Raw genomic sequence first — 25,465 nt, 5'->3', positions numbered from 1 at the left:
GAAAACCAAAGAGATACAACAAGTAAAGCAATGCATGATCCTGGATTGGATCTTGGAATAGAAAAACAAAATTACTAGAAGGGTCGTTCTTGAGCCATAGGAAGAATTTGATTATATATTGAGTATCACACGTAGGAAGAGAGAGTGCTTAAAGCACATGGGAGAAATGTATTTGTACTCTTCTTACAGCTCTTTTCTAACTTGGAAATCATTTCAAAATAAAAAATTTAAGAGTTCCTGTTGTGGTTCAGTGGGTTAAGAACCCGACTAGTACCCATGAGGATGAGGGTTCAATCCCTGGCCTCACTCAAATGGGTTAAGGATCTGGCATTGTTACAAGCTGCGGTGTAAGTCGCAAATGCAACTTGGATCTGGCATTGCTGTGGCTGTAGTCAGCAGGTGCAGCTTTGATTGGACCACTAGCTTGGGAAGCTCCATATGCCAAGGGTGCACCCATAAAAAAAGACTAAATAAGTAAATCAATCTAATAAAATAAATAAAAAGTTTAAAAATATGTATGAAAAAAACTGAGAAAATAAAGTTAAAAATTTTAGAATAGTTAGAATAGGTCTAACTTAGAACAGTTCATCTGAGATCATACTATGAATGTTGATTTTATTTTATTTTTATTTTATTTTTTGGTTTTAGGGCTGTACCCACGGCATATGGAGGTTCCCAGGCTGGGGGTCTAATCAGAGCTACAGCTGCCGGCCTATGCCACAGCCACAGCAACGCCAGATCCGAGTCATGTCTTCGACCTACACCATAGCTCACAGCAATACCAGATCCTTAACCCTCTGAGCGAGGCCGAGGATCGAACCCACAATCTCATGGTTCCTAGTGGGATTTGTTTCCACTGAGTTATGACGGGAACTCCTGAATGCTGATTTTATCTTTTTTTTTTGCTATTTCTTCGGCCGCCCCTGCGGCATATGGAGGTTCCCAGGCTAGGGGTCGAATCGGAGCCATAGCCACCGGCCTACGCCAGAGCCACAGCAACGCGGGATCCGAGCCACGTCTGCAACCTACACCACAGCTCATGGCAACGCCGGATCGTTAACCCACTGAGCAAGGGCAGGGACCGAACCCGCAACCTCATGGTTCCTAGTCGGATTCGTTAACCACTGCGCCACAACGGGAACTCCTGAATGCTGATTTTAAACGTTCTTTGCATATTTCTATATTTTTCATTCTCTGTGAGCATGTACTATTGTCATAGTTGGAAAACTGTTAAAAAGCACTTAAAGGTAGTTTGATGAAATATACATGACTTGTTAATTTGTCATATTTATAAACTTCCAGGATAAGTATTTATTTATTTATTTATTTATTTATGGATGTACATGCGACATACAGAAGTTCCTGGGATGGGGTGGAATCAACGCTGCAGCTGAGGCCTAAGCCACAGCCACAGCAAGACTGGATCCAAGCCCTTTCTGCAACCTATTTTGCAGCTGGAGGCACCTCCAGATCCTTATTTAAGCCACTGAGCGAGCCCAGCCATCAAACCCACATCCTCACAGAGACAATGTTGGGTCCTTAACCCGCTGAGCCACAATGGGAACTCCAAGAATTTAATTTTAACATTTTGTTAAAAAAATCATTAGAAAATAAATTAGAAGACTGAATACATTCTCAATTACTTTCCTAAGAACGAAGGTTATGAAAAGATAAGTGTCAAATTAGTTTGTCCAACTTTTCTTTCACTTTTATTTCTACTCTTCCCCCTACTATCCAGGACATATTATTTTCTTACAAAACAGGTAATTTTAAAAGGTTCTACCTTGAAACTGATCTAGGAATGGGGAATATTTCCAGAAATACTCCCTGTACTCATGTTACTATTATACAAATAGATAAAGGAAATCTGATAAACTAAATCAGTGACATCTTGAGAGTATTTTTCTGATTGCTTAGAATAAACAAAATCCAGAACTCAGGGAGTAAATAAATCTGAGAGAAGCTAAAGAAATAGACAAGTTCCTGTCGTGGCTCAGCAGTAACGAACTCGATTAGTTCCCATGGGGACACAGGTTTGAACCCTGGTCTCGCTCAGTGGGTTAAGGATCTGGCATTGCCGTGAGCTGTGGTGTAGTTTGTAGACACATCTTGGATCTGGCATTGCTGTGGCTGTGGTGTAGGCTGGCAGCTGTAGCTCCAATTCAACCCCTAGCCTGGGAACCTCCATATGCTGCCAAGTATGGTCCTAAAAAGACAAAAAACAAACAAACAACCCCCCCCCAAAAAAACCAAAACCAAAACACACACACACATACACACAGAGAGAGAAAGAAATAGAAATAAAACAATTTCTGCAAAAGGTCTACCTCTACCCATGCTCTTGCCACACAGTAATTAATGCATTACAATTATATCTTTTTATTAAAGTATAGTTGATTTACAATGTTCTACCAATATCTGCTGTAGAGCAAAGTGAGCCAGTGACACACACACACACACACACACACAAACATACATTCCCTTTCTTACATTGTCTTCCACCATGTTCTATCCCAAGAGACTGGATATAGTTCTCTGTGCTATAGCGGGGATATGCTCATTGCATATCCATTCTAAGTGCAGTAGTTTGCATCTGCTAACCCCAAACTCCCAGTCCATCCCACTCCCCCCACTCCCCCTTGGCAACCACAAGTCTGTTCTCTATTTCTGTTTCTGTGAAATCACATTTTGAAAGGCCCCTCCTAAATCTTCCCCTCTCTTAAATATTCCACTCCTATCATTTGTTATTTGAAAAACAGAACTAAGTACCATTCACTTGTGATAGCATTGCTAGGTAGGCTATCTTTTCACCTATTGTGTAGCTGGTCTAAATGTCCTGAGCAAGAAACAAAAGCTATGCTGATTTATTTGGCAATATTCTGTTTCAAGGTTCAACACTTCAAGAAATGTAAACTCTGACTTTAGCATAATAGATGTGAAGCTTGATTACGAAGGAGTAAGCTGAATTTATCTCCTAACCAGAATTTCCCTAATGGAAGAGGCATAAACTGAATAGGTCATTTTAAAAATTAATACCATGCTGAGAGAAAGAAAATATGTGTTTCCTAATGTTGTAAGACATTAATTTTGTACAAACTATCAACCTAAGTTGGATTGATGTTGTAATAAAAGAACTCTATTTATCAAATTAATAATTCTACCTTAAAGTGAATAACAAAAACTAATATGAATAAATTAGTACTAATATCTACTCTATTAACTAATGTCTCCATGCTTAATATTTAGTTTTATTCAGGTCAATTACTGAAAACTCACATTGCCGTTCAAAATGTATTTTTCATTATAGCTTAGGACGAAGTATAGTTTAACATTAAAACAACAGTCATGGGGACACTATATTTGGCCTTGAAAATATCTAAAATAAATACTACAAATGGTCATATTTTTGAATGAATATTAGAACACCTTTCCAAGGAAAAGAAATTAAAAATAGAAGGAATCAATTATCTCTTGAATATAGTAAAAGTTGATAGGTTTAGGTCTCCTTTTTTGTAGGTGGCAATATTTGACAAGGGGGAGCTGAAGTTTTAGCTCCCTGGTCTTTCTTCTGTATATTCTGTGTCAAAATCAGGTGAAGAGGGCTGACAAAATACTTTTGGTGGAAACCAGAGTCCCCTGGGCTTTTTAAATTAGTACAGGGTCACCACATAATTGAGGCCCTTAAAACTATTCACATTAACTGGGATCCCTGAACTAGACCTGAACTCCATGTGTGAAAACACCTTGCAGATTCTTATCTTGAAAAAAGTTGAAAGGAAAAAGACGGTGATAAGTAAGAGACTGTATAACAGCAATGTTAATATTCTAAAAAGATTTTAGAATATAAATATAGAATGCAGTGCCTGATATAGAATATGCTCTCAATAAACTGTGGTGAAATGAAAGGACATTATCACCAAAAGAATGATATAAATCAAAAAGAAGCTAAAAGAAACTTTCAAATGTTTTCCTTTGAAAATCTATCACCCAGTGATTCTGTTTTTATATTGATCACTTTACCAAGGCACACAATTTAGGTATTAACAATACTGCAAAAGATATTTAATCTTTCAAAGAGGCATCAGCTCATACCTGTAAATATGGCTATCATCAAAAAGTCTACAAATAACAAAAGGTGGCAAGAATGGAAAGAAAAGGTAACCTTTGTATACTACTGTGGAAATGTAAATTGGTACAGCCACCAGAAAAAAAAAAACTATTGAAGGTCTTCAAAAAACTAAAAATAGAACTACCACATGATCCAACAACTCTAGTGCTGATATATATCCATATCTGAAGAAAAAAAAAAAAACAGTAACTTGAAAAGATACTTGCATCCCTGGAGTTCCCATCGTGGTGCAGTGGTTAATGAATCCGACTAGGAATCATGAGGTTGCCAGTTTGATCCCTGGCCTTGTTCAGTGGGCTGGGGATCCGGCATTGCCATGAGCTGTGGTTGCTGTGGCTCTGGCGTAGACTGGTGGCTACAGCTCTGATTAGACCCCTAGCCTGGGAATTTCCCCATGCCGCAGGAGCGGCCCTAGAAAAGGCAAAAAGACAAAAAAAAAAAAAAAAAAAAAAAAAAAAAAAAAAAAAAAAAATTGTGCAAAAAGAGGAAGTAACTTATGAAGGAAAAAATTAGATTATCATATATTGACAGTAAAGAAATGTTTAGAATACATAAGGAAAGCAAATATAAGGCAATGATTTTATATCCAACAAAACTGAATTTCAAGTATAAAGGCTACAAATGGTTAACAACATGAGAAAAATCATGGGATATTGTATTACTTATAGAACCAAGAATAAATGAGAGCAAAGAACTATATACTCTCAAAAAACATAGTACAGCTAGTAAGAATGGAGGAAAATATAGAGATCTTAAGCAGAAAAATTAAAACTGTTTTCAGCAAACATGTTGGTAGTGGTAGTATTAAGAATATTATTGTGAGACTGTGGCATGTGTCCTCTGGATAAAGTAAAGGAGCAGGTATGTGGATTTCTAATTCTATCATAACTTTTGCGCAAAAGAATCAGGGTTCTTAGAGCCTAAGAAAGGAAATAAAATATTTACTATAGGAGAGGTTAGATAAAAATCCTATAGCCCTAAAGTTGAGTTAGAAGTAATAGCATATTTACATGTGTCGGCTAGGTTAAAAAGTTAAAGACACATACGGAGGTATATGTGTGCATATATCATGCACATATTTCTTAGCTCTGTCCACTGAAGACTACAAACAATAAAGAAACCATCTTGTAGGAGTGAGCATCCCTGGCACCAATATTGCGGTTTTAAAGTAAACTTTATTATAAATTTCTTAGGTTCCATTATTATTTCCACCTATCATTTTAAATTTTGTGTATTTGTACTTTTATTTCTATATAAGATTACATGATGCTGTACCCCCATCCCAAGTATAAAACTTAAAATAAATAATAATCTATTCTTTACACACTTAATGAGGTAATCAAGAATCTAACTGGTCCCTGTCCTGAGTTTCTGGCACAAAACTTCAAAAATCCTTAGAATTTCCTGAGTGATAAGAGCGTCTTTCTTATGCTAATAAAGTGACTCCCAGTGGACCTTGGACAGCTTCAGGACTGGGGTTTGAACTTTGAGTCAGGCCAATTTAAATGGGGGCTGTAGATTGATTTTAATGATTAGTAACCACACCTATATAATGAAACCACAATAAAAACCGAACAATGATGCTCAGCAAAGCTTCCTTCCTGATAGGTGAACACAATGATGTGCTAGGAGGGTAGATGCCTTGACTCTAAGGAGAGAGGACTTGGAAGCTCTGCATCCAGGATCTTCCCCCCAGACCTCTTCCTATACATCTTTTCATCTGGCTGTTCCTGAGTTGAATCCTTTATAATAAAACTATAAAAGTACAGTGCCTTCTTGAATTCTATGAGTCATCTCAGACAATTATCAAACCCGAGCACATCATGGCAGTCCCTGAATTGATAGTCAAGTTGGTCAGAAGCGTAGGTGGCCTGGGGACCCAGAAAGATCAACGGAGTAGGGGCAGTTTTGTCAAGAACTGAGCCCTTAAAACTGGGGAGTCTGACACTAACTCAGGGGATTACTGTCAGAATTGAACTACAGTCCACGCAATTGCTTTGGAAACAAAACTAAGGGTTCTTAGCCCACTGAGACACCAGGTAACTCCTACCTAAAAATATTTTAAATTTGTCAAATGTAGTCTAAAATAGTCACAAAGTTTAGTTTGGTAGATTCAGATTTAAGATCATATCTTAAGTTCTAAATCTTTCCAAGATCAAAAGTGGTGATTAAGCAAGACAATCATATTTTAAAAGAAAACTATTCTCGACAATTTGCAAAGATTCAAACTCCCCCAGCAAAGGAAAAATACTCATTCGTACATTTATTAAGTGTTTAATATACATATTATCTGTTAGGCAGTAGGACTATAATAACGAATGAAAGACTTCTGTGAAGGAACATATCAGTGTAAGAGAAAACATTAATAAGTCATTACTAAACAATGTAAGTGTAAAGAAAAACCAGTGTGTTATAATTACACACAAAATATCACAGAATCAAATTAAAAATATGACTGAGTGAGGGTAGAGGAGGGAGAAGGAGAGAGGGTGAGGGAGATAATATGTGAATTGAGTTTTAATGGATACACAGAAGTTTGCCAGATAGAACTGGAGAGGAGTATAAAGACAGAAGGATCAGCATATGAAAAGACATGAAGGCAAAAATAAACATGGTGCATTCTGGAAAACATGAGAAGTTATAGTAGTGAAGGAGAAAGAAGGATTTGTAGGAGAAAAGAAAATAAAGATAAAAATATAGGGCCAGAAAATAAAATTATATAATGGGAATTCATTCTTATTCATTGAATGACTTTAAACAAACAAACAAAAATGAGATGAACATCTTTGAAGTCTATACCTTCAAAAATGCTCACTCTAAGTTCTTGGATTATTTTTTACTGTGCTAAAATAAATAGGCTTGTAGGTGCTGAATCATGTTATAGTTTTAATTCAGTTTAACTGTTATAGAGATTAGGTTTTTTGAAAAAAAGGGTAGAATTTGACTCTTCATGAATTCTATTTGATGACAGCACCTTAAAAATAATTAGTAACCAAACATTAAAATAACTCGATTAGAAATAACATTCCCACATATTGCTGTTGGGAATGAAAAGTTACATCTTTCTTGGACATGAATTTGACAATATCTAACAAAACTACACATTCACTCACCCTTTGACCCATCAACACCAACTCTAAGAAGTTACTTTGAAGAAATACCTCTAACATAAAAACATGTATGTGCAAGGTTATTTATTGAAAGACTGTTTTCAACTGCAAAATACTGTCAACAATCTAATGCCTATAACAAGAGTAACTGAATAAATTATGGTACATTCACACAGCTGGGTAAAACACAGGTATGAAAAAGATCTCCCTGAGTTTTTATGAACTTACCTCCAAGATAGATTAAAGCAACACGACACATCAAAATAAAAACAGAAAACTGAGTGCAAAGAGAACTTACAGTATGTGATATTTCATGTAACAAAGAAAGGTGGAAAGAAAATATACATTTTGCTGCCGTGAGGCAGAAACTAAGATTACCTATGGGAGATAGGGTAGGTGGTAAGAAATAGGGTAGGAAGATGAGAGAATGAGGAAACAAGTAAATGGGAGATGAGGTCCTGGGGAGTGACACTATGAAGAAACTTTCTGTATAATTCTGATATTTAGAATCATGTAAATGTGTTACATACTTAAAAAAAAAAAAGCTGTACGCAAATACTGAATTCTAGTTGGTAAAATTTTTTTCACATTAAGTAGTACTTATCTATTATTGCACGACAAACTGCTCCAAAACTTAATGACTCAAAACAATAAACACTTACTACCCTCAGTTTCTACAGTAAGGAATCTATGCATGGTTTTACTATGTGCCTCTTAATCAAGCCTTTCACAAGGCTGTAACCAAGGTATAGGCCAGAGCCACAGTCATCTCATGTCTGATTAAGGGAGCATTTGTTCCCAAGTTCATTCATGTGGCCATTTGGCAGCTCTGAGGTCCTCACTGGCTACTAATTTTAGGACATCAGTTCCTTGACCTGAGTCTCTCTTTAGGGCTACAAAACATGACAGCTTATTTTCCCAGGAGTGAGGACTCCACGAGAGAGTGAGCAAGAGAGGCAAAGGCAGACAGAAGTCACAGAACTTTTGTCATCTAGTTTTGGAAATGACATATTATCACTTTTGCTATATTCTTTTTGTTTTAAGTCACTAGCTCCAGCCCCACAGTCAAGGAGAGGGGATTACACAAGACCACAAATACCAAGAAGAAGAGCCCAATTAGGAATATTTTATAGGCTGCCTATCACTGTCTGTCTTCTAGCTACTAATCCGTGCCCCTCCCACACACAAAATACATTGGAGAGTGTACACCAAGGGTAGTTTTGCAATTCTAAAACTATAGGTATTTTAGTTTTGAGCAAATGAGTCATTAAATTGCAGATAATGAAAGCCAGGTTTTTTTACTGCCAAGGAAAGGAAATATGAATAAGGAAGAAGGGAGTTTAGATTTAACCTTGTGATGCTGGATTGCAATGTACGTACAGCCTCATAATTTTAAATATGAGTATAGGAAGATAGATATATAGATGGATATAAAAGTGTATATGTATATTCACACACATATTTTTTAGGTCTGTTTGCTGAGAGGGCCCAGAAGACAGCCAGTAGCACTGAGCACACCTACTTCCCAGTGCTTGTTTTCCAAGTACAATTTCTTTCTTTCTTTTTGGCTGCACCCCTGGCATATGGAAGTTCCTGGGCCAGGGGTAGAATCTGAGGCTCAGCTGCAACCTAAGTCAAAGCTGCAGCAATGTCACTGGGCTGAGGACTGAACCCATGCCTCTGCAGAGACAACGCTGAATCCTTAACTTGCTATGCCACAGCAGGATTTCTAATAAACCAGGCTTCAAGGAACCAGAACTCTATGAAGAAACAGATGATCCCAGGGCTGAGACAGGAAGAATACAAAATGAACTTGGAACAACTTGTAATGCCAGAAAGTAAAGACAAGCTAAAACATTAAACAGGGGGCTTCAAAAGAACAGAGGAGCCAACACGAAAGAGTTCCCAAAGGCCCTAATTGAGATAATTGGAGAAACAAAGTAATGATTTTAAAAGGATTATAACCCATAGAAGTAAATATACATAAATTATAATGACATAAACAAATAATAAGTGGAGAGGAACAAGTTTGTCCTGACACAGAGTTCCAATTAATAAATGTAGAAGAAATGATAGTAAGAGAAAAATCACCATTTGGCAAATACCACAGTAATTGCTAGAGCCAAGAATTATCAACGAATACTAAAATTAGTAGGTGAAAATACAATGAAAGCACAAAATATGGCAGCTCTGAGGTTCTCACTGGCTACTAATTTTGTACTACTATAACTGTCTTTGTATTTCCCTACAAGATAGTTATTAAATTAAAAGGGATCCTGGATCCTAAAATTGGATCTGGATCAGATAAAGGAAATATCCAAATGTGGATATTTACATAACCATTTTAGAATCATTAAAGCTAGAAAATTTCTATTGATAAAATACTACTAACTAATCTATAGAACCTATTTAAAATTTGCCAATTTTGATATTTCCTAATGTCAAAGAAGAAAGCCATAGAGGAACTCAAGGTGAGTCAAAAAGCAAATTTTCTAAATGTAGTTACTAGTTCTTTGCTTCTTCTTTTGTCATATAAACTTTGTTTTTATTTATAAGCATAAGTCAATTTCATTATAATTTTAATAAGAAAAATTTTAAATTCATTAAATAAAATGTTTAATATTCACTCATTACTTTTATATCATGGCACACTAGACAAATAATACATTTTACAATGGCCACAAATTTATAGCACAGTAACTAAAACACTCAAATAAAAAGATGAGTTGAAATACTAAATAACACAGAAAGGCATTACTGCATTAAGTATGATTATCTCCATAGTAATTCAAACCGTTTCAAATCACAGGGCTTTTTACCAATGATGAGTTTGGGAATGATTTAAAAACCTTTCATCCTTAGAGAGCCAATGTAGCTTGGTAAGAGGAGGGAGACGAAGGGAGTAAGAAAGGAAGAATATGTTGGTGAGGATCGGAAGAGAAAAGGAGGCAAGGGAAGAGTTTAGTAGAAAGGAAGGAAGAGAGCACATTGCTAAATAGCCTTTAGCTTCTTCTAAATCCTTCCCACAGCACATCTTTACAACGTGCCACTGACATTAGAAGGCTCCCTTGTGCTACAGTGAATCTCATTTTTTTTTTTTTTTCAGATGAGTAAAATATATCAGAAAGGCCTTGAGGAGAAAGTTAAATCCAAGAGCTAATAAGCAGCAGTCTTACAATGCCATAGCCCTGTCTTGACTGAAATTTCATTATCCTCAGCAGAAAATATATCAGAATTTTATAAGAGCACCATAAGTTTTAATTATTCTGAAGAGGTTCAAAATATATCTTCTCCAAAACATCTTTCCCCCTTTCTGGGCTGATCTTACAACAACCTTAGTTTTTGTCTATATCACAGGCTCCTTTCACTCTCTTTGCTTATAGTAATGAAAGAGGAATGGAAAGCTCTACATGAAGAGCCTCAGGGAGGTGAATTCCATCATTCCTTGGAAGAAACTAGACACCTTTGTATACTTAATAGGGTAGAATTATCATTTGAGACACAGCTCTGTTACCCATGTTCATGTTGGAAACATCCTGATATGAGAAAAGAAAAGACCATCTCTTCTACTGTCAGAATATGGATTTGGTGACAGCCTGCTTTCTGAAAGCGTTTGGAAATCATGTATTGCAAAGAATTAGATTCGACAAAAAGATGTAAAAATTCAAAAAGGAATTCTCTGAGGATAAAATGTGCACAGATTTGAGAGAGAAGGGAGAATTTTTTTCCAAAAATTAAAAAACAAACTTATAAAAAAGAGAAAGTCTCCTAACTAAAGAGAGACTATTGGGATGAAGATGTATACATGTACAGCACTTCCTATACTTGGCACACATAATTTAAAGATTTACACAGATTTTCATATTGAAATAGCAAAAGACATCTTTGTATAGACACAGACAAAATACTTCAGATAAGACAGAGTTTATCAAAGGTTATTTACAATTAAAAGCACTACTGCTGTTTTCCAACTATTAATTTTTATATTAGCATTTTTAAAAAAGAATCAATGGCTGTTAGAAAGATTAAGATGGATTTAACAGAGTAAACAATAAACATCAATAAATATCCCCTTCCTCCTCCAGGAAAATATGTGAAATAAAAAGTTAACCTATTCCATCTGGTTTAGCAAAAAGATGATCAGGGTTTTCTTGTAAGGGGACAGAACCATTATTCAGGTTTAGAAAACAAAAATTCAAATAAGTGAAGTCAATTTTATGTTTCAAAATGTCCTGATGCATTAAGTAGCATTACTGTTCTTGGCTATATATATCACTGTCCTAATATGATTGAAGAGCCACACTCAGCCACGACAGAACTGCAGAATTTTGTTTACTGTTTTGTAATTCATTCCTGGCTAAAATAGACATTTTTTTTTAAAAGTTAAATCATCACTCAGGAAAGAGACAGTAATTTCTATTTTCCTGACCTACACTAGAGATTTTTAATATACTGAATCTTCTGTAGGATCAATAGGTTTAAAAAATGGATTTCCTTGCAAGAAAATGTACAACATGGGAATATTGCCAGCAAAAAGATGGATGAAACAGAGTAACATATAATCTTTGAAAACAGAAATCATCTGTGAGATTCAAAATACTAGGTCTATGAGGGGGAGTTTTACCTAAAATGCAGCATTCTTAAAATGTATGAAATAATTAAACTAAATTCTACCCAATTTGCAAGCTGTATTTTATTATTTAAACTCTATCTTAAAGCACATTGTATGGGTGAGAGTGACGTTTCAGTGTGGAATTAAGTGGTAACTCTTGACAAAGTAGTTATTATCATGAGATAATTGACTTTATTTGAGAGTTAAGCATCCTGAGGCAAAGTTGAGTATACTTAATCCTGGCAGGTTAATTATCTAGTGATTATGGAGTCTTGAAAGGTATTACTCTTAAGAACCATTTGCAAGATGACACTATTCAAAAAAACTTCTTAATTTAATAAAAATGAAAAACAAGAATAATCAAGTTCTTTAGTCCCGTATTGCTAGATAATGACTACAAAGCAGCTTGCATTAGCAGGCATCAATGACTATAATTGCCTGCATATAGAATGTCCTTTATTAAGCTGATTACTTGTGAGTCTAGGTAACAAACGGTTGTCGCTGGAGAGAAATGATTTAAACTTTGAGGATGTCAGAAACAAATCAAAAAATACAATGTAACATTTAAAGAATTTATGTATTACAGTAGTTTCAAGACTAATTTAACAAGAACAACCAGTAAATTCAGATGTGTAGTTTAAAACTATAAAATGCAATTTTACAGGTTACCAAGAATTTTTAGTTGGGACAACAAAGAAATTTATCTGTATGCATTTCTCAATCTGGGTTAAAAGTAAATCACACAAATCAAAATCACCATGAGATGCTATATTAAACCCATTAGGATGGATTTTGCCAAAAAAAAAAAAAACAAAAAAAAAAACGGAAAATAACAAGTGTTAGCAAGGATGTGGAGAGGTAAGAATTCTTGTGCATTGCTGTTGGGAATGCAAACTGGTGACGCTGCAGTGGAAAACAATTTGGTGGTTCCTCAAAAAGTTAAACAGGTTTTTAAAAGTTAAAAATAAAAATTATTATCATACCATCCAGTAATTCCACCTCTTTTTTTTTTTTTGTCTTTTTGTCTTGAGCTGCTCCTGCGGCACATGGAGGTTCCCAGGCTAGGGGTCGAATCGGAGCTGTAGTCACTGGCCTACACCACAGCCACAGCCACAGCCACACAGGATCCGAGCCCCATCCGTGACCCACACCACAGCTAAAGGCAACGCCAGATCCTTAACCCACTGAGCAAGGCCAGGGACCAAACCCACAACCTCATGTTTCCTCATCAGATTCATTAACCACTGTGCCACGACGGGAACTCCCAATTCCACTTCTATATACTCAAAAGGTCCTGGAAGTAGGGTCTTGAACAGATATCTGTACATCAAGGTTCATAGAAGCAACATTATTAACAAATGTCAAAAGCTAAAAATAGGGAATGCTCATCATACCTCAGCAATAACAGACCTGATTAGAATCCATGAGGACGTGAGTTAGATCCCTGGCCCTGCTCAGTGGGTTAAGGATCTGGCATTGCCGTGAGCTGTGGTGTAGGTCACAGACACAGCTTGAATCTGGCGTTGCTGTAGGTGTGGTGTAGGCCAGCAGTTGCAGCTCCAATTTGACGCCTAGCCTGGGAACTTCTATATGCCATGGGTGCAGCTCCCAAAAGACATACATGCACACAAAAGGTAAAAACAGAGTTCCCTTATGGCTAGTGGGTTAAGGATCTGGCTGCTGTGGCTTGGGTTGCTACTGTGGTGCAGGTTTGATGCCTGGCCCAGGAATTCCCACATGCCTCGGGCAAGGTCACAAAAAGGTTAAAACAAATAGAAACCCTTTAACAGATGAATGAATAAACAATTGGGAAACTTTGAGGCATGCTACAACATGGAGGAACTTAAAAACATTATTAAGTGAAATAAGCCAGACAGATAAATAAGTATAATTCTACTTTTTTAGGTACCTAGCATAATCAAATTCATAGTGAATAGAAGTGTTCAGGAGTTCCCGTGGTGGCTCAGTGATTAACGAATTCGACTGGGAACCATGAGGTTGCAGGTTCCATCCCTGGTCTTGCTTACTGGGTTAAGGATCCGGCGTTGCCGTGAGCCGTGGTGTAGGTCGCAGACATGGCTCAGATCTGGCGTGGCTGTGGTGTAGGCCAGCGGCTACAGCTCCAATTAGACCCCCTAATCTGGGAACCTCCATATGCCGAGGGTGCGGCCCTAAAAAGACAAAAACCAAAAACCAAACAGAACAGTGTTCACTAGGCACTGGGTGAAAGTCGGGATTAGGAGTACTGTTTAATGGGTGTAGAGCTACTGTTTTGGAATGATGGAAAAGTTCTGTGAATGGATAATGTTGACGATTGCACAATGCTGTCAGTATACTTAAAGGCAATAAATTACACTCTTAAAAATAGTAAAGTTAATGTTATGTATTTTTTACCACAATGAAAGAAAAAAAGTAAATCCTATCAGTTCATTTATACTGTTTTTATCATATTGATACAGCAATGGCATTCCTTTGGACGCTTCTATTTTGTCTCAGAATGAACTCAGCCAAATACTTTCAGATATTCCTTAGAGAATAATATTCTTTTCCTTAGGCAAATCAAACAGAGAAAACAAATAGTAGAGGTGAGAGAAGGGAAAAATCTAACTTGTAAGGCATTACAGTTGAGCCTGTTAAGGCTAATAGTGAAAAAGAATAACTATCTAAAATTAATGTTAGGGATTATATTATTTTAGAGCAAGGACTTCCCTGATTTATAGGAAAATTGGTCAGTGTTACTGAACATATCTGAGAAAATGAATTCAGTTTTTTAAAAAACATTTTTAAGCTATGAGAAAAAATTGAAAAGATCATCTGGTATTTCTACACAAATCCCACTTTACATATAAGGAAATGGAAGAAACAATTTCCTAATAAATGAGGAAATTGATTAAATTTCAAAATTTTAATTGAAAAAGCCCAAACATTTTATGAATATATGAAGATACATCATTTGCTAATATTTAAGTAAGGTTAAGTAAGGTTAAGGCTTTTAGTGTATATATGCTGACTGAAATTCTAAAGTTTTTTTATAGGATCAGATCCATAATTCAAAGTTTATGAATTCTTTCAGTTTCTTTAAAGCAGAGCCAAAACTTTAAGATTTCTATGAAGTACTCTTGAGTATAGATATTTATAGTTTCTTTTTTCTTTAATCTTCTGTATTTTTCATGATCATATCTAATTCAAGAATAACTTTTTAAAGCAATTTGTCTTTACTGAGTTTTGTACCCAAGCTTAAATTCATTAAACTAATTCTCATTCTATATATACTCACATTTTATCAGATTATAATCAATAAATGATTGTGTAATGAAAAAATTACTTTAAAAAGGCTTAGGAACAAATAAATAGAGAAACAAGCAAATTTGTAGAAAAAGAAATAAGTTGGTATATCAGAGAACAGCCTAAAAGCATAATAGTTTTCCTTCATTCACTTGGAACTACTTATTACTCTTTAACAAGATAATGGAGAGTGCGTGTTATCCAAGCAAATTAGTTAAGTGCTACTTGAGAGGAATAATAGCAATACTCCTAAGAACACCTTCAACACTACCTTATAAAAACTGAGTAAAGCTGACCCCTGAATAACACTGGTTTGAAAATTGCATGCGTCTGCTTACATGCAGATTTTTTTCAGTAGTAAATACTACAGCACAATCTGCTGTTGGTTGGAATGGGGTGGGGGGAAGTGCAGTGGAATGATGAATGTGGGGGAGGGGGGCAGACTTTTAGAGCATTAAGGAGTGACACCTCTAAATGCCGCCCCCCCCATGCTGTTCAGGAGTCAATGGTACTTTCTGTGAGTCAAGCTGAAATTTCACATGCATTAGAAAAGCAGCCACTGAACTGTTATACAGATTAAATGATGGTTTTAATGAATACCCTATGTAACTTTAAAGCATTATCCAATAGTAATTTTTAATAGTCTGCCAATATTAAAACCCAGGACTGTCAAAGAACTCCTCCTCTGGCTTGATATTGCCATTGAAATATAAGGGATCTTTCACAAAAATAACAGAAATTCGATATATGATAAACAAAAAAGAAGGCGGCACTTCATTTTCTCTGGGGGAGAGCCCTTTAATTTCCCTCACCTACTTTGTGTCTTCATTTTAATGCTTCTTTAGAGCTTGTTATTTCAACTACTCTAGATTAGTTTTTCCTATTTTTAAACTTATGTAAATGGAGTCACACAGTATGTATTCTTTCAAAAAGCTTTAAAAAGTATAATTCACATACAATAATCTGCATAAATTATCTAATTAGATAAGTTTTGACACATCTAAGTTTTGAAACCAAAACTACAATCAAGATAGGAACATATTCATTGCATCCAAAAGTTTTATCATATCCCCTTGTGATCACAGCCTCACAGAATTAGTTTAATGAATTTAAGTTTGGGTACAAAACTCAGTAAAGACAGCCTCATAGCAAACTTACCAGATAACTATGATTCTGTTTTCTGCCACTACAGTTTGAATTTTCTACAATTTAATTTAAGTGGAGTCATTCAGAATGTACTTGTTGTCTGGCAGCTAATCTTTCACTCAGTAGAAATATTCTGAGATTCACCCATATTGGTGCATGTATGAACACTTCTTTTATAAAGTAGTATTCTAGTATATGGATACTATTTGTTTACCTAGTCATCAGTTAATGGACATTGAGTTGCTTCTTTGGATATTACAAATAAAAATTCCTATAAGCATTCATATATGTGTTTATATGTACATACACTCTCATTTCTCTTGGATGAATACCTAGGAATAGGGTAGCTAGGTCATACAGTGTGTGTATATATAACTTTGTAAGAAACTGGCAAACTATTTTTCAAAGTAGTTGCACCACTTTGCATTCTCACCAGCAGTATGTGATAGTTCTAGCAGCTCCATAACCTGCAAATACTTGGTACGGTCAAAATTTTTAATGTTAGATACTTGAATAGCTGCTGTATGTTGTGTGCAGTTTGACGTTGTATGAACTGAAGTTTGCTTTTTAAGATATGCATATTCAAGTGCTATAGCATAATTTGCTAAAAACACTATTCTCTATAGAATGATTTCTGAAACTGTTAGAAAAAAATCAATCGTTGGTCTATTTGTGTACTATGTCCTCTGTTCCATGGATCTATTTGTATATCTTTAGGTCAATGCCACATTGCATTGATTACTGTAGTTTTACAATAAGTCTTGACTCCATGCAATGTAGGTCCTCTCATTTTTTTCCCTCCAAAGTTGGTTTGGCTATTCTAGTTCAGTGCTTTTCCATACTAATTTTAGAATAAGCTGGTCGACTTCTACAAATCAAACAAGTAATCTGCTGGGATTTTAATTAAATTATGTTGAATCTATAGACCAATTTGAGAACTGAGATCTTAACAGTCTTAAAGTCTATGAACATGCCCCCCTCTCTCCATTTACTTGGTTATTTTTCTCAACAATATTTTGCAGTGTTCATCTCAAAGCATAACATATAAAAATTTTTTTATCAAAGTATAGTTGATTTATAGTGTTCCTTCAATTTCTCCTGTTAAGCAAAGTGACTCAGCTACCCAAACACACACATTCTTTTTTTTTTTTCATGTTCTAACGCAAGAGACTGAACACAGTTCCCTGTGCTATATAGCAGGACCCCATCACCCGTCCGTTCCAAATGTGAGTCTGCATTTATCTACCTCAAACTCCCCATCTGACTCCCTCTTCCCCTCTCCGCCTGGCAAACATAAGTCTGTCCTGCATGACTTTGATCTGTTTCTGCTTTGTAGATAGATCATGTGTGCCATATTTTAGACTCCATATGTAAGTTATATCATGGGGTGTTTGTCTTTCCCTTTCTGACTTACTTCACTTAGAATGAGACCCTCTAGTTTGTCCATGTTGCTGCAAGTGACATTATTTTGTCCTCTTTATGGCTGAATAATATTCCATTGTGTATATGTACCACGTTTTCTTAATTCATTTATCTGTTGATGGGCATTTAGGTTGTTTCCATGTCTTGGCTACTGTAAATATTAGCTGCAATGAACATAGGGATGCATGTATCTTTTTCAATGAAAGTTTTGTCTGCATAGATGCCCAAGAGTGGGATTGCTGGATCATGTGGTAGTTCTATATTTAGTTTTCTGAGGTACCTCCATACTGCTTTCTTTTCTTTTCTTTTCTTTTTTTTTTTTGTCTTTTTCCCATTTCTTGGGCCGCTCCCGCGGCATATGGAGGTTCCTAGGCTAGGGGTCGAATCAGAGCTGTAGCCACCAGCCTACGCCAGAGCCACAGCAACGGGGGATCCAAGCCACGTCTGCGACCTACACCACAGCTCATGGCAACGCCGGATCGTTAACCCACTGAGCAAGGGCAGGAACTGAACCTGCAACCTCATGGTTCCTAGTCGGATTCGTTAACCCCTGCGCCACGACGGGAACTCCTTTTTTTTTTTTCATACTGCTTTCTATAGTGGTTGTACCAATTTACATTTCCACCAACAGTGAAGGAGGGTTCCCTTTTTTTCACATCCTCTCCAGCATTTCTTGTTTACTGACTTGTTAATGATGGCATTCTCACTGGTGCGAGGTAGTATCTCACTGTAGTTATGATTTGCATTTCTCTAATAATTAGTGATGTTGAGCATGATTTCATGTGCCTGCTGGCCATCTGTATGTCTTCTTTGGAGAAATGTCTATTTAGGTCTTCTGCCCATTTTCCAACTGGGTTGTTTTTTTGTTGTTGAGTTGTATGAATTGTTTGCATATTTTGGAGATTAAGCCTTGTTGGTTACATCATTTGCAAAGATTTTCTCTCATTCTGTGGGTTGTCTTTTCATTTTTTTAATGGTTTCCTTTGCTGTGCAAAAGCTTTTGAGTTTAATTAAGTCCCATTGGTTTATTTTTGTTTTTATTGTCATTATTCTAGGAGGTGGATCAAACAAGATGTTGCTATGATTTATGACAAAGAGTGTTCTGTCTGTTTTCCTCTAGGAGTAGTATCTGGCCTTACATGTTATATATTTTTGTGGTAATGGAAAAGAAATTTTAAATTTAAATTTCTGAGAGTTTGCTGCTACTATGTAGAAATACAATGGGTTTTCTTATGTTTATCTTGTCTACCACAATCTTGATAACTCACTTTTACTTCTAATAGCTCTTTGTAGATTTCATAGGTTTTTCTACAAAGACAATCATAGTGTTTGATAAGACAGTTTTTCTTCCTTTCTAATCTGGATGTTATTCATGCCTTATCAGCAGTGGCTAGAACCTCCAGTACAATGTTGGATAGAAGTGGAAGGAGTGAACATTTTTGTTTTGTCCCTGGCCTCAGAGGAAAGCATTCAGTTTTTAATCATTAAGTATGATGTTAGCTATACATCTTTTGGTAGATATCCTGCACTGGGTTGAAGAAGTTCCCTTTTATTCTTAGTTTTTTTTTTTTTTTTAAAGAAGGAATGGATGTTAGATTTTAACATGTTTTTTCTGTGTCTATTAAGATAAAAATGTTTTTTTGTTTTTACTAAGGTGAATTGTATTGATTGGTAAACCAACCCTACTGTCCTGGTCATGATGAATTATCCTTTTTATATATTATCAGGCTGGATTGGTTAAAATCACAAAAAATATCTGTCAAAATTCAACATCCATTCCTGACAAAAAGCCCTCAGAGTACTAAAAATGGAAGAGAACTTCTTCAACCCAATGGTGGAGACTGTATGCATACTGGGGTAATACTGCTATGAGGGACAACAGGAGCTTCACTCTAGACTAATTTTGCCCCACTAGTGTTCTGAGTACCCTATCTGAAGCCTATGAATCATGAGGTTATCAGCTTTGACTAGTAGAATGAGAATGGTTACTCTGAAGATTATTCCCTAGGTTCTTTTCAGGTGGTTCTTTCCCCAGCCTTCATTAGTTTCTTCACAACTGATTAGTACTCAGCTAAAAAACTTGGGTGGGACTCAGCCAATCTCTCACTCCATGAAGCGCTTTCCTTTCTGGTACCATGAACTGCACACTCCAGCTAGCTATCTGTTAGATTTCCTGAACTTCCAGCTCCGTCTCCTCAATTCAAAGAGATTGCCTAGCTCTGCGAGGGTTCTCCTCTACGCAATGGCCTGGAAATTCTTTCCAAGTGGTAAACTGGGATAATTATAGCACTCATTTATTGCTTGTCTTACAAGGATCACTTTCCTTCATCAACCTTGAAGAGACAGCCTTGGTGGACAAGGCCTCTTTTTTTTAAAATACTTTTTGAGGTTATCAAAAAAGCTTTAAACATCAATACTAGTATACAATTCTATGAAAGGAAAAATGGCATCAGGTAGAAAATAAGAGGCAAGTGCATTTGGTTTTACCTAAGTGTTGACATTTTTAGAACTTATATTAAACACAGTAGATTTGGGAGTCTTTTGGAAGGAGGAAGAGGAGGAAAAGGACAAAATAATCCTATCTATATTCCCTGAGAAATATATTTCACACTCCATTGCAATTTAGAAATGAAATGTCCCTTGTCTCCTAGAGAAGTGAAGAGTTTATTATTACTAGCATATTCAAGGAGAACAGTGAAAGATGCGATTAAAGAGATAAAGCTCATAATACCATACTTGCTTGTTATAATAGAGTATGGTATCATTTTTTTTATCCTTATTAAATTTCATCACTCAACTGATATTCCCAATCTATTAAAATTGTTCAAAGTCTCATTTTAAAGTTCAACTTACTTGATATTTGTTAATGTACTGCATTATTTGCATCCTCCACACTTACATTATCTGCAGATACAGCTTTATCTGAATTTTTGTTTTTGTTTTTAGGGCTGTACTGTGGGATATGGAAGTTCCCAGGCTAGGGGTTGAATCGGAGCTGCAGCTGCTGGCCCACGCCGCAGCCACAGCAACATGGGATCCAAGCCACATCTGCAACCCATACTGAAGCTTGAGGCAATGGCAGATCCTTAACCCATCGAGCAAGGCCAGGGATCGAACCCACATCCTTATGGATACTAAACGGGTTCGTTACTGCTGAGCCACAATGATATCTCCCTTTATCTGAATATTTGATAGTTTACTTGAGCAAAGCTCAGGGTAAACACTGAGGCATATCATAGAGATCTATTAATTTATCAGAAGGTTTTGTGAGCCTGGCTCAATAAAATGTCAAATATATCTAACTTCCATGTATCTAAAATTTATTATTCTATAAGCCACATTATGACAAATCATCACAAATATACTATACACCCACCGTTTACTGGTCTGCCATAACAGGTACTACCTATTTCTTGAAATGAATTTATATGAATTGCAATCATATCAAAAAAATGAAAAGATATCCTGACATGACTTGAATCCATGTGGCAGCTTGTAATTTTATGACTTCCTCTTCTAAGTAGGGAAAAATAATTTCTTTAATAATCTATACTAAATTCTAGTCAAATTTTACTGATTCAAAGACTCACTCACTTTTTAAAAATTATGATAAAATATACATTCAAATTGTACCATGTATGAGAATCCATTCCTTTTCAAGGCTGAATAATATTCCACTGTATGTATATAAGAATTTGTTTATCTATTCATTTGCTGAAGAACATTTGGTTTGTTTCCAACTTTTGGCAACTGTGAATAACGCTGCTAAGCATTGATGTACGAGTATTTGAATCCCTGCTTTGAAGTTTTTTGGGTTATACCCAAAAGTGGAATTGCTGTGATCATATGATGATAATTCTCTTTTTAATGTTTTGAGGAACCACGAAATTATTTTCCACAGCAGCTGTACCATTTTACATTCCCATCAGCTATGCACAATGGTTCCCATTTCTCCACGTCTTTGTCAATGCTTGTTATTTTCCATTTTTTTTTAAAATAACCATCTTAATGAGCGTCAAGTAATATCTCATTTTGGTTTAATAAGAATTTCTCAAACGATTAGTGATGGTGAGCATTTTCCATATATATTGGCCATTTGTGTATCTTCTTTGGCGAAATCTTTAAGTCCTTTGACAATTTTCACACTAGATTGTTTTCTTGTTGAGATATACCTGAGTTATAAAACATGGATATTGATCCCTTATCCTATATATTAATTGCAAATATTTTCTCCCATCCATGTGCTGTCTTTGCACTTTCTTAATAGTATCCTTTGATCATAAAAGTCAAAAAAATTTTTATTATAGTTGATTTACAATGTTCTATCAATTTCTTCTGTAAATCAAAGTGATCCAGTTATACATATATATATATACATTCTTTTTTTTTTTTTTTTTTTTTGTCTTTTTGCTATTTCTTGGGCCGCTCCCACGGCATATGGAGGTTCCCAGGCTAGGGGTCGAATCGGAGCTGTAGCTGCCAGCCTACGCCTGAGCTACAGCAACGCTGGATCCAAGTTGCGTCTGCGACCTATACACCACAGCTCACGGCGACGCCGGATTGTTAACCCACTGAGCAAGGGCAGGGACTGAACCTGCAACCTCATGGTTCCTAGTCGGATTCGTTAACTACTGCGCCACGACGGAACTCCATATATATACATTCTTTTTCTCATGTTATCTTCTATCATGTTCTATTTAATTTTGATGAAGTCCAATTACTTTTTCTGTTGATTGCACATTGGAGTTTTTTTAAACAATGAAGGCCATGTTGATATCATTAGCATTTTCTTCAAACCTAATCATTCTTGGGCCTCATTTCTCTGAAAAACTTTTAGCATTGTTCTGTGGTTCTTTAAATGCTTCCTATGTTTTTTACATATGCTTTACAAATTTGAGTTCTTATTAAAGAGTTTTTTTTTGTGTGCTCCACAATGCTTTTTATTTTTATTAAGGTTCCTCCTCATTTTCTTTTTAATTAAGGTCCTTCAAGATTCTTAAAAGTCAGAATTGAATTTTTGATGGTATTAATCCTCTCAAGTGGTCTACTTCCAAAATCTTACTCTCTGGAATGATATTTATCTCTTTAAAAAGTTTTAAAGTTTGTCTTCTTAAAGTTTAGAGCATTTATTAAGTATTGCCATTCTACTCTTTCCTAACTATAAAAAACTCTAGGTTCAAGTATCAGTTGCTTCAAAAGATTCTCAGATTACTAAAGTAATGACCAGTTCTTTAATGCCATTTAAAGAGCTAGAGTTGTACATTTGGTAGGTACCTTCTTTACCTTTCAGAAAATACAAATGAAAAAAGGAAAAATCTAAAACATGAATTTTAGTTAAATGAGACTTGTAGCAGATATCTAGAAGATTAAGGCTTTTACTGCTATTTCTTGCCACTATGTCAGTCTGTGAATCATTAAGAATGTTGCATTTCCTTCAACTGCTGAGTGCCTTGGAAGATATTCACACCGTATTATTTCCACAAATAACCCATAAATTACTTCCAGGTCAAATTTTATGTTATTCTAGGCAGACAACACAATTACCTCATTTAGATACAAAATCGATGAATATAATCAAACTATGTTAAAACCATAGACCTTAAGTCACAATGGACTTCTGAGGTAAATAATACACCTTCACTTTATACATAAAGACTGTGACATTCACGAAGGTTAATGATACTGCCCAGGTCGCATGAAGATAGACTGAAGGTCTCTCTCTTTTTCTAGTTTATGGATTTTTAAAATCTACGGGTTAGACAGAAGCTATTAACACTACATAAGCAAAAAAAAGTAATTATTTTCCACTGATTTAGAATGAAAGAAAATAACTTATTGGTGAGAAGAAAAATTAGTTCAAATTTATAAATGCTAAGGATGAGGGGAAGAGTTGACTGAAAAAGGTGATGAAAATGTTTTTATCTTGCCCTTGGTCATAGTGACATGACAGACATATATTTGCAAAAAGGTCACAGAAATGTATACTAAGAAGAGTGACTTTTACTATACTTAAGTTATAAACTTCAATAAGCCTAATCCTTTAAAAGACTAATTTTTTACTGTATAAGAAATTAGTATACTCTGAAGGAATTACTGAAAATACTGGGTTCGAGTGGTCCAAATTGAGGCAGTTTTACGGTGTAATTCTCAAGCATATCTATGCAAATATTTAGGTTTTTATTTACATATTTCTAAACATATACACAAATCAGAACCCAAACAACCAGGTACCATAAAATAAAAAAAGTTACTCACCGTCTCATTTCCAAAAAGTATGTCAACATAAGGCATAACTTTCATCAATGATTCCTTGTAGAACTGACTAATAAATGGTGCAGACAGATTCAAAGTAAAAATTCTGTTGTTTTCAGAAGCATGGTGAGCCACTTTTAAAACTGACTCTGGGGAAACTGTGAGGAAAAAACCCTGCATAAAGAAGAAAATGGGGGTGTTAGAAATATTATCTCCACAGAGTCACCCTCAGTGAGAATAAAAGAAATCTCTACATGATGTAGGCTTTTGCACTTTGTGGCGATTTCCTTAACAAATGATTATGAGAAAAGTTTATCATATGAGTAGCATTCTACTTTTTTTTTTTGCTGTACCCGAGGCATGCAGAGGTTCCTAGGTCAGGGATCAAACCTGTGCCAGAGCAGTGACCTGGAGCATAGCAATGACAACACCGGATCCTTACCCCAATAGTCCATCAGGGAACACCAATGAGTACTATATGCATCATATTCTCCCATTACATCAGAGAATAAGACATGTATTTCAGAATTGTATATACAGTATTGAAAAGAATTCTGAAAATCTACATAAAAGTTATTGAAAGGTCTCATTCAGGACAATTATTACTTTTTGATTACAGAAAGGGTAACAAAAGCAGATTAGGTCCTTACAGCTTCATACGAACAGTTTGGATTCTTGTAAGTGACTTGGTATGTATTTTAAAATGAAACTAGGTTACTAAAATGATAGTTTGTTAACCTTATAAAACATCCAGATTGAATTTTTAAGGAAGGTCCTGAATTAGTATTTTGAAATAATGAGAAAATAATACAGTAATAAAATAAAACACTATTCTCACTATAATTTCATGTCAGGAGAGTTATATTTTAAAATGCTATTTAGCTATATCTTAAGTATTAGTAAGAGTCTTTTATATATTTATGCTTTCCAGATGCAAGAAAGTATGAGCAAAGACATGTATGCTTATGTAGGAAATTGGTTTCGATGATTCATAAGGAAATGAAGGAATACACAAAGGGCAGAAGAACATCAAATCGGAAAGGCCAGCTGAGTTAAGAATACAAAAGGTCTTGAGTGGTAGGTTAGGAGTCTATTAGGTGGGGTGGGGATAAATGATGGTAATGAAGTTTCCCTTGAGAGAAAGGAATAACAAGCTTACAAGAGAATTCAAAGGTTAATTTGGTAGCATTAATCAATAAATACCTGCATTTGGTTCTGTAAAGGGAAATCATACAAGGAGTATTACATATTGGACTCAGCAACTGTTTAAGATGTGAGTGACAAAGGAGAAAAGAAATCAGAAGATCATTAAGGTTTTAAACCTGGTTTTATTATTAATAGAAATAGGAAAATCCATAATAAGATCTGTCTTGGATGTCAAAGAAAGGGGGTCAGTTGTAGTCATATTACATTAGAGGTGTTATGGGACCTTCAAGTATGTATCAGGAAGTTGGACTCAGGAGAAAGGTCATGGAAGAAGGTGATGGTAAAAGAAAGCTGTCATTCCCA

General features: G+C 35.6%; 1 protein-coding gene across 3 annotated transcripts in view; it reads right to left on the bottom strand.

Annotated features, from left to right (window-relative positions):
- Positions 1–25,465, bottom strand: part of ADK (adenosine kinase) — a 484,515-nt gene that overhangs the window by 125,973 nt on the left and 333,077 nt on the right. For all 3 annotated transcript variants that reach the window (XM_003359240.4, XM_003359241.4, XM_021072588.1), the window contains exon 7: positions 23,960–24,130. In XM_003359240.4, the coding sequence (XP_003359288.1) occupies positions 23,960–24,130 (171 nt within the window). The remainder of the gene's footprint in view (positions 1–23,959; positions 24,131–25,465) is intronic.

Source organism: Sus scrofa, chromosome 14, assembly GCF_000003025.6.
Source record: "Sus scrofa isolate TJ Tabasco breed Duroc chromosome 14, Sscrofa11.1, whole genome shotgun sequence".
Lineage (NCBI taxonomy): Eukaryota > Metazoa > Chordata > Mammalia > Artiodactyla > Suidae > Sus > Sus scrofa.
This window is presented reverse-complemented; position numbering and strand designations above follow the sequence as displayed.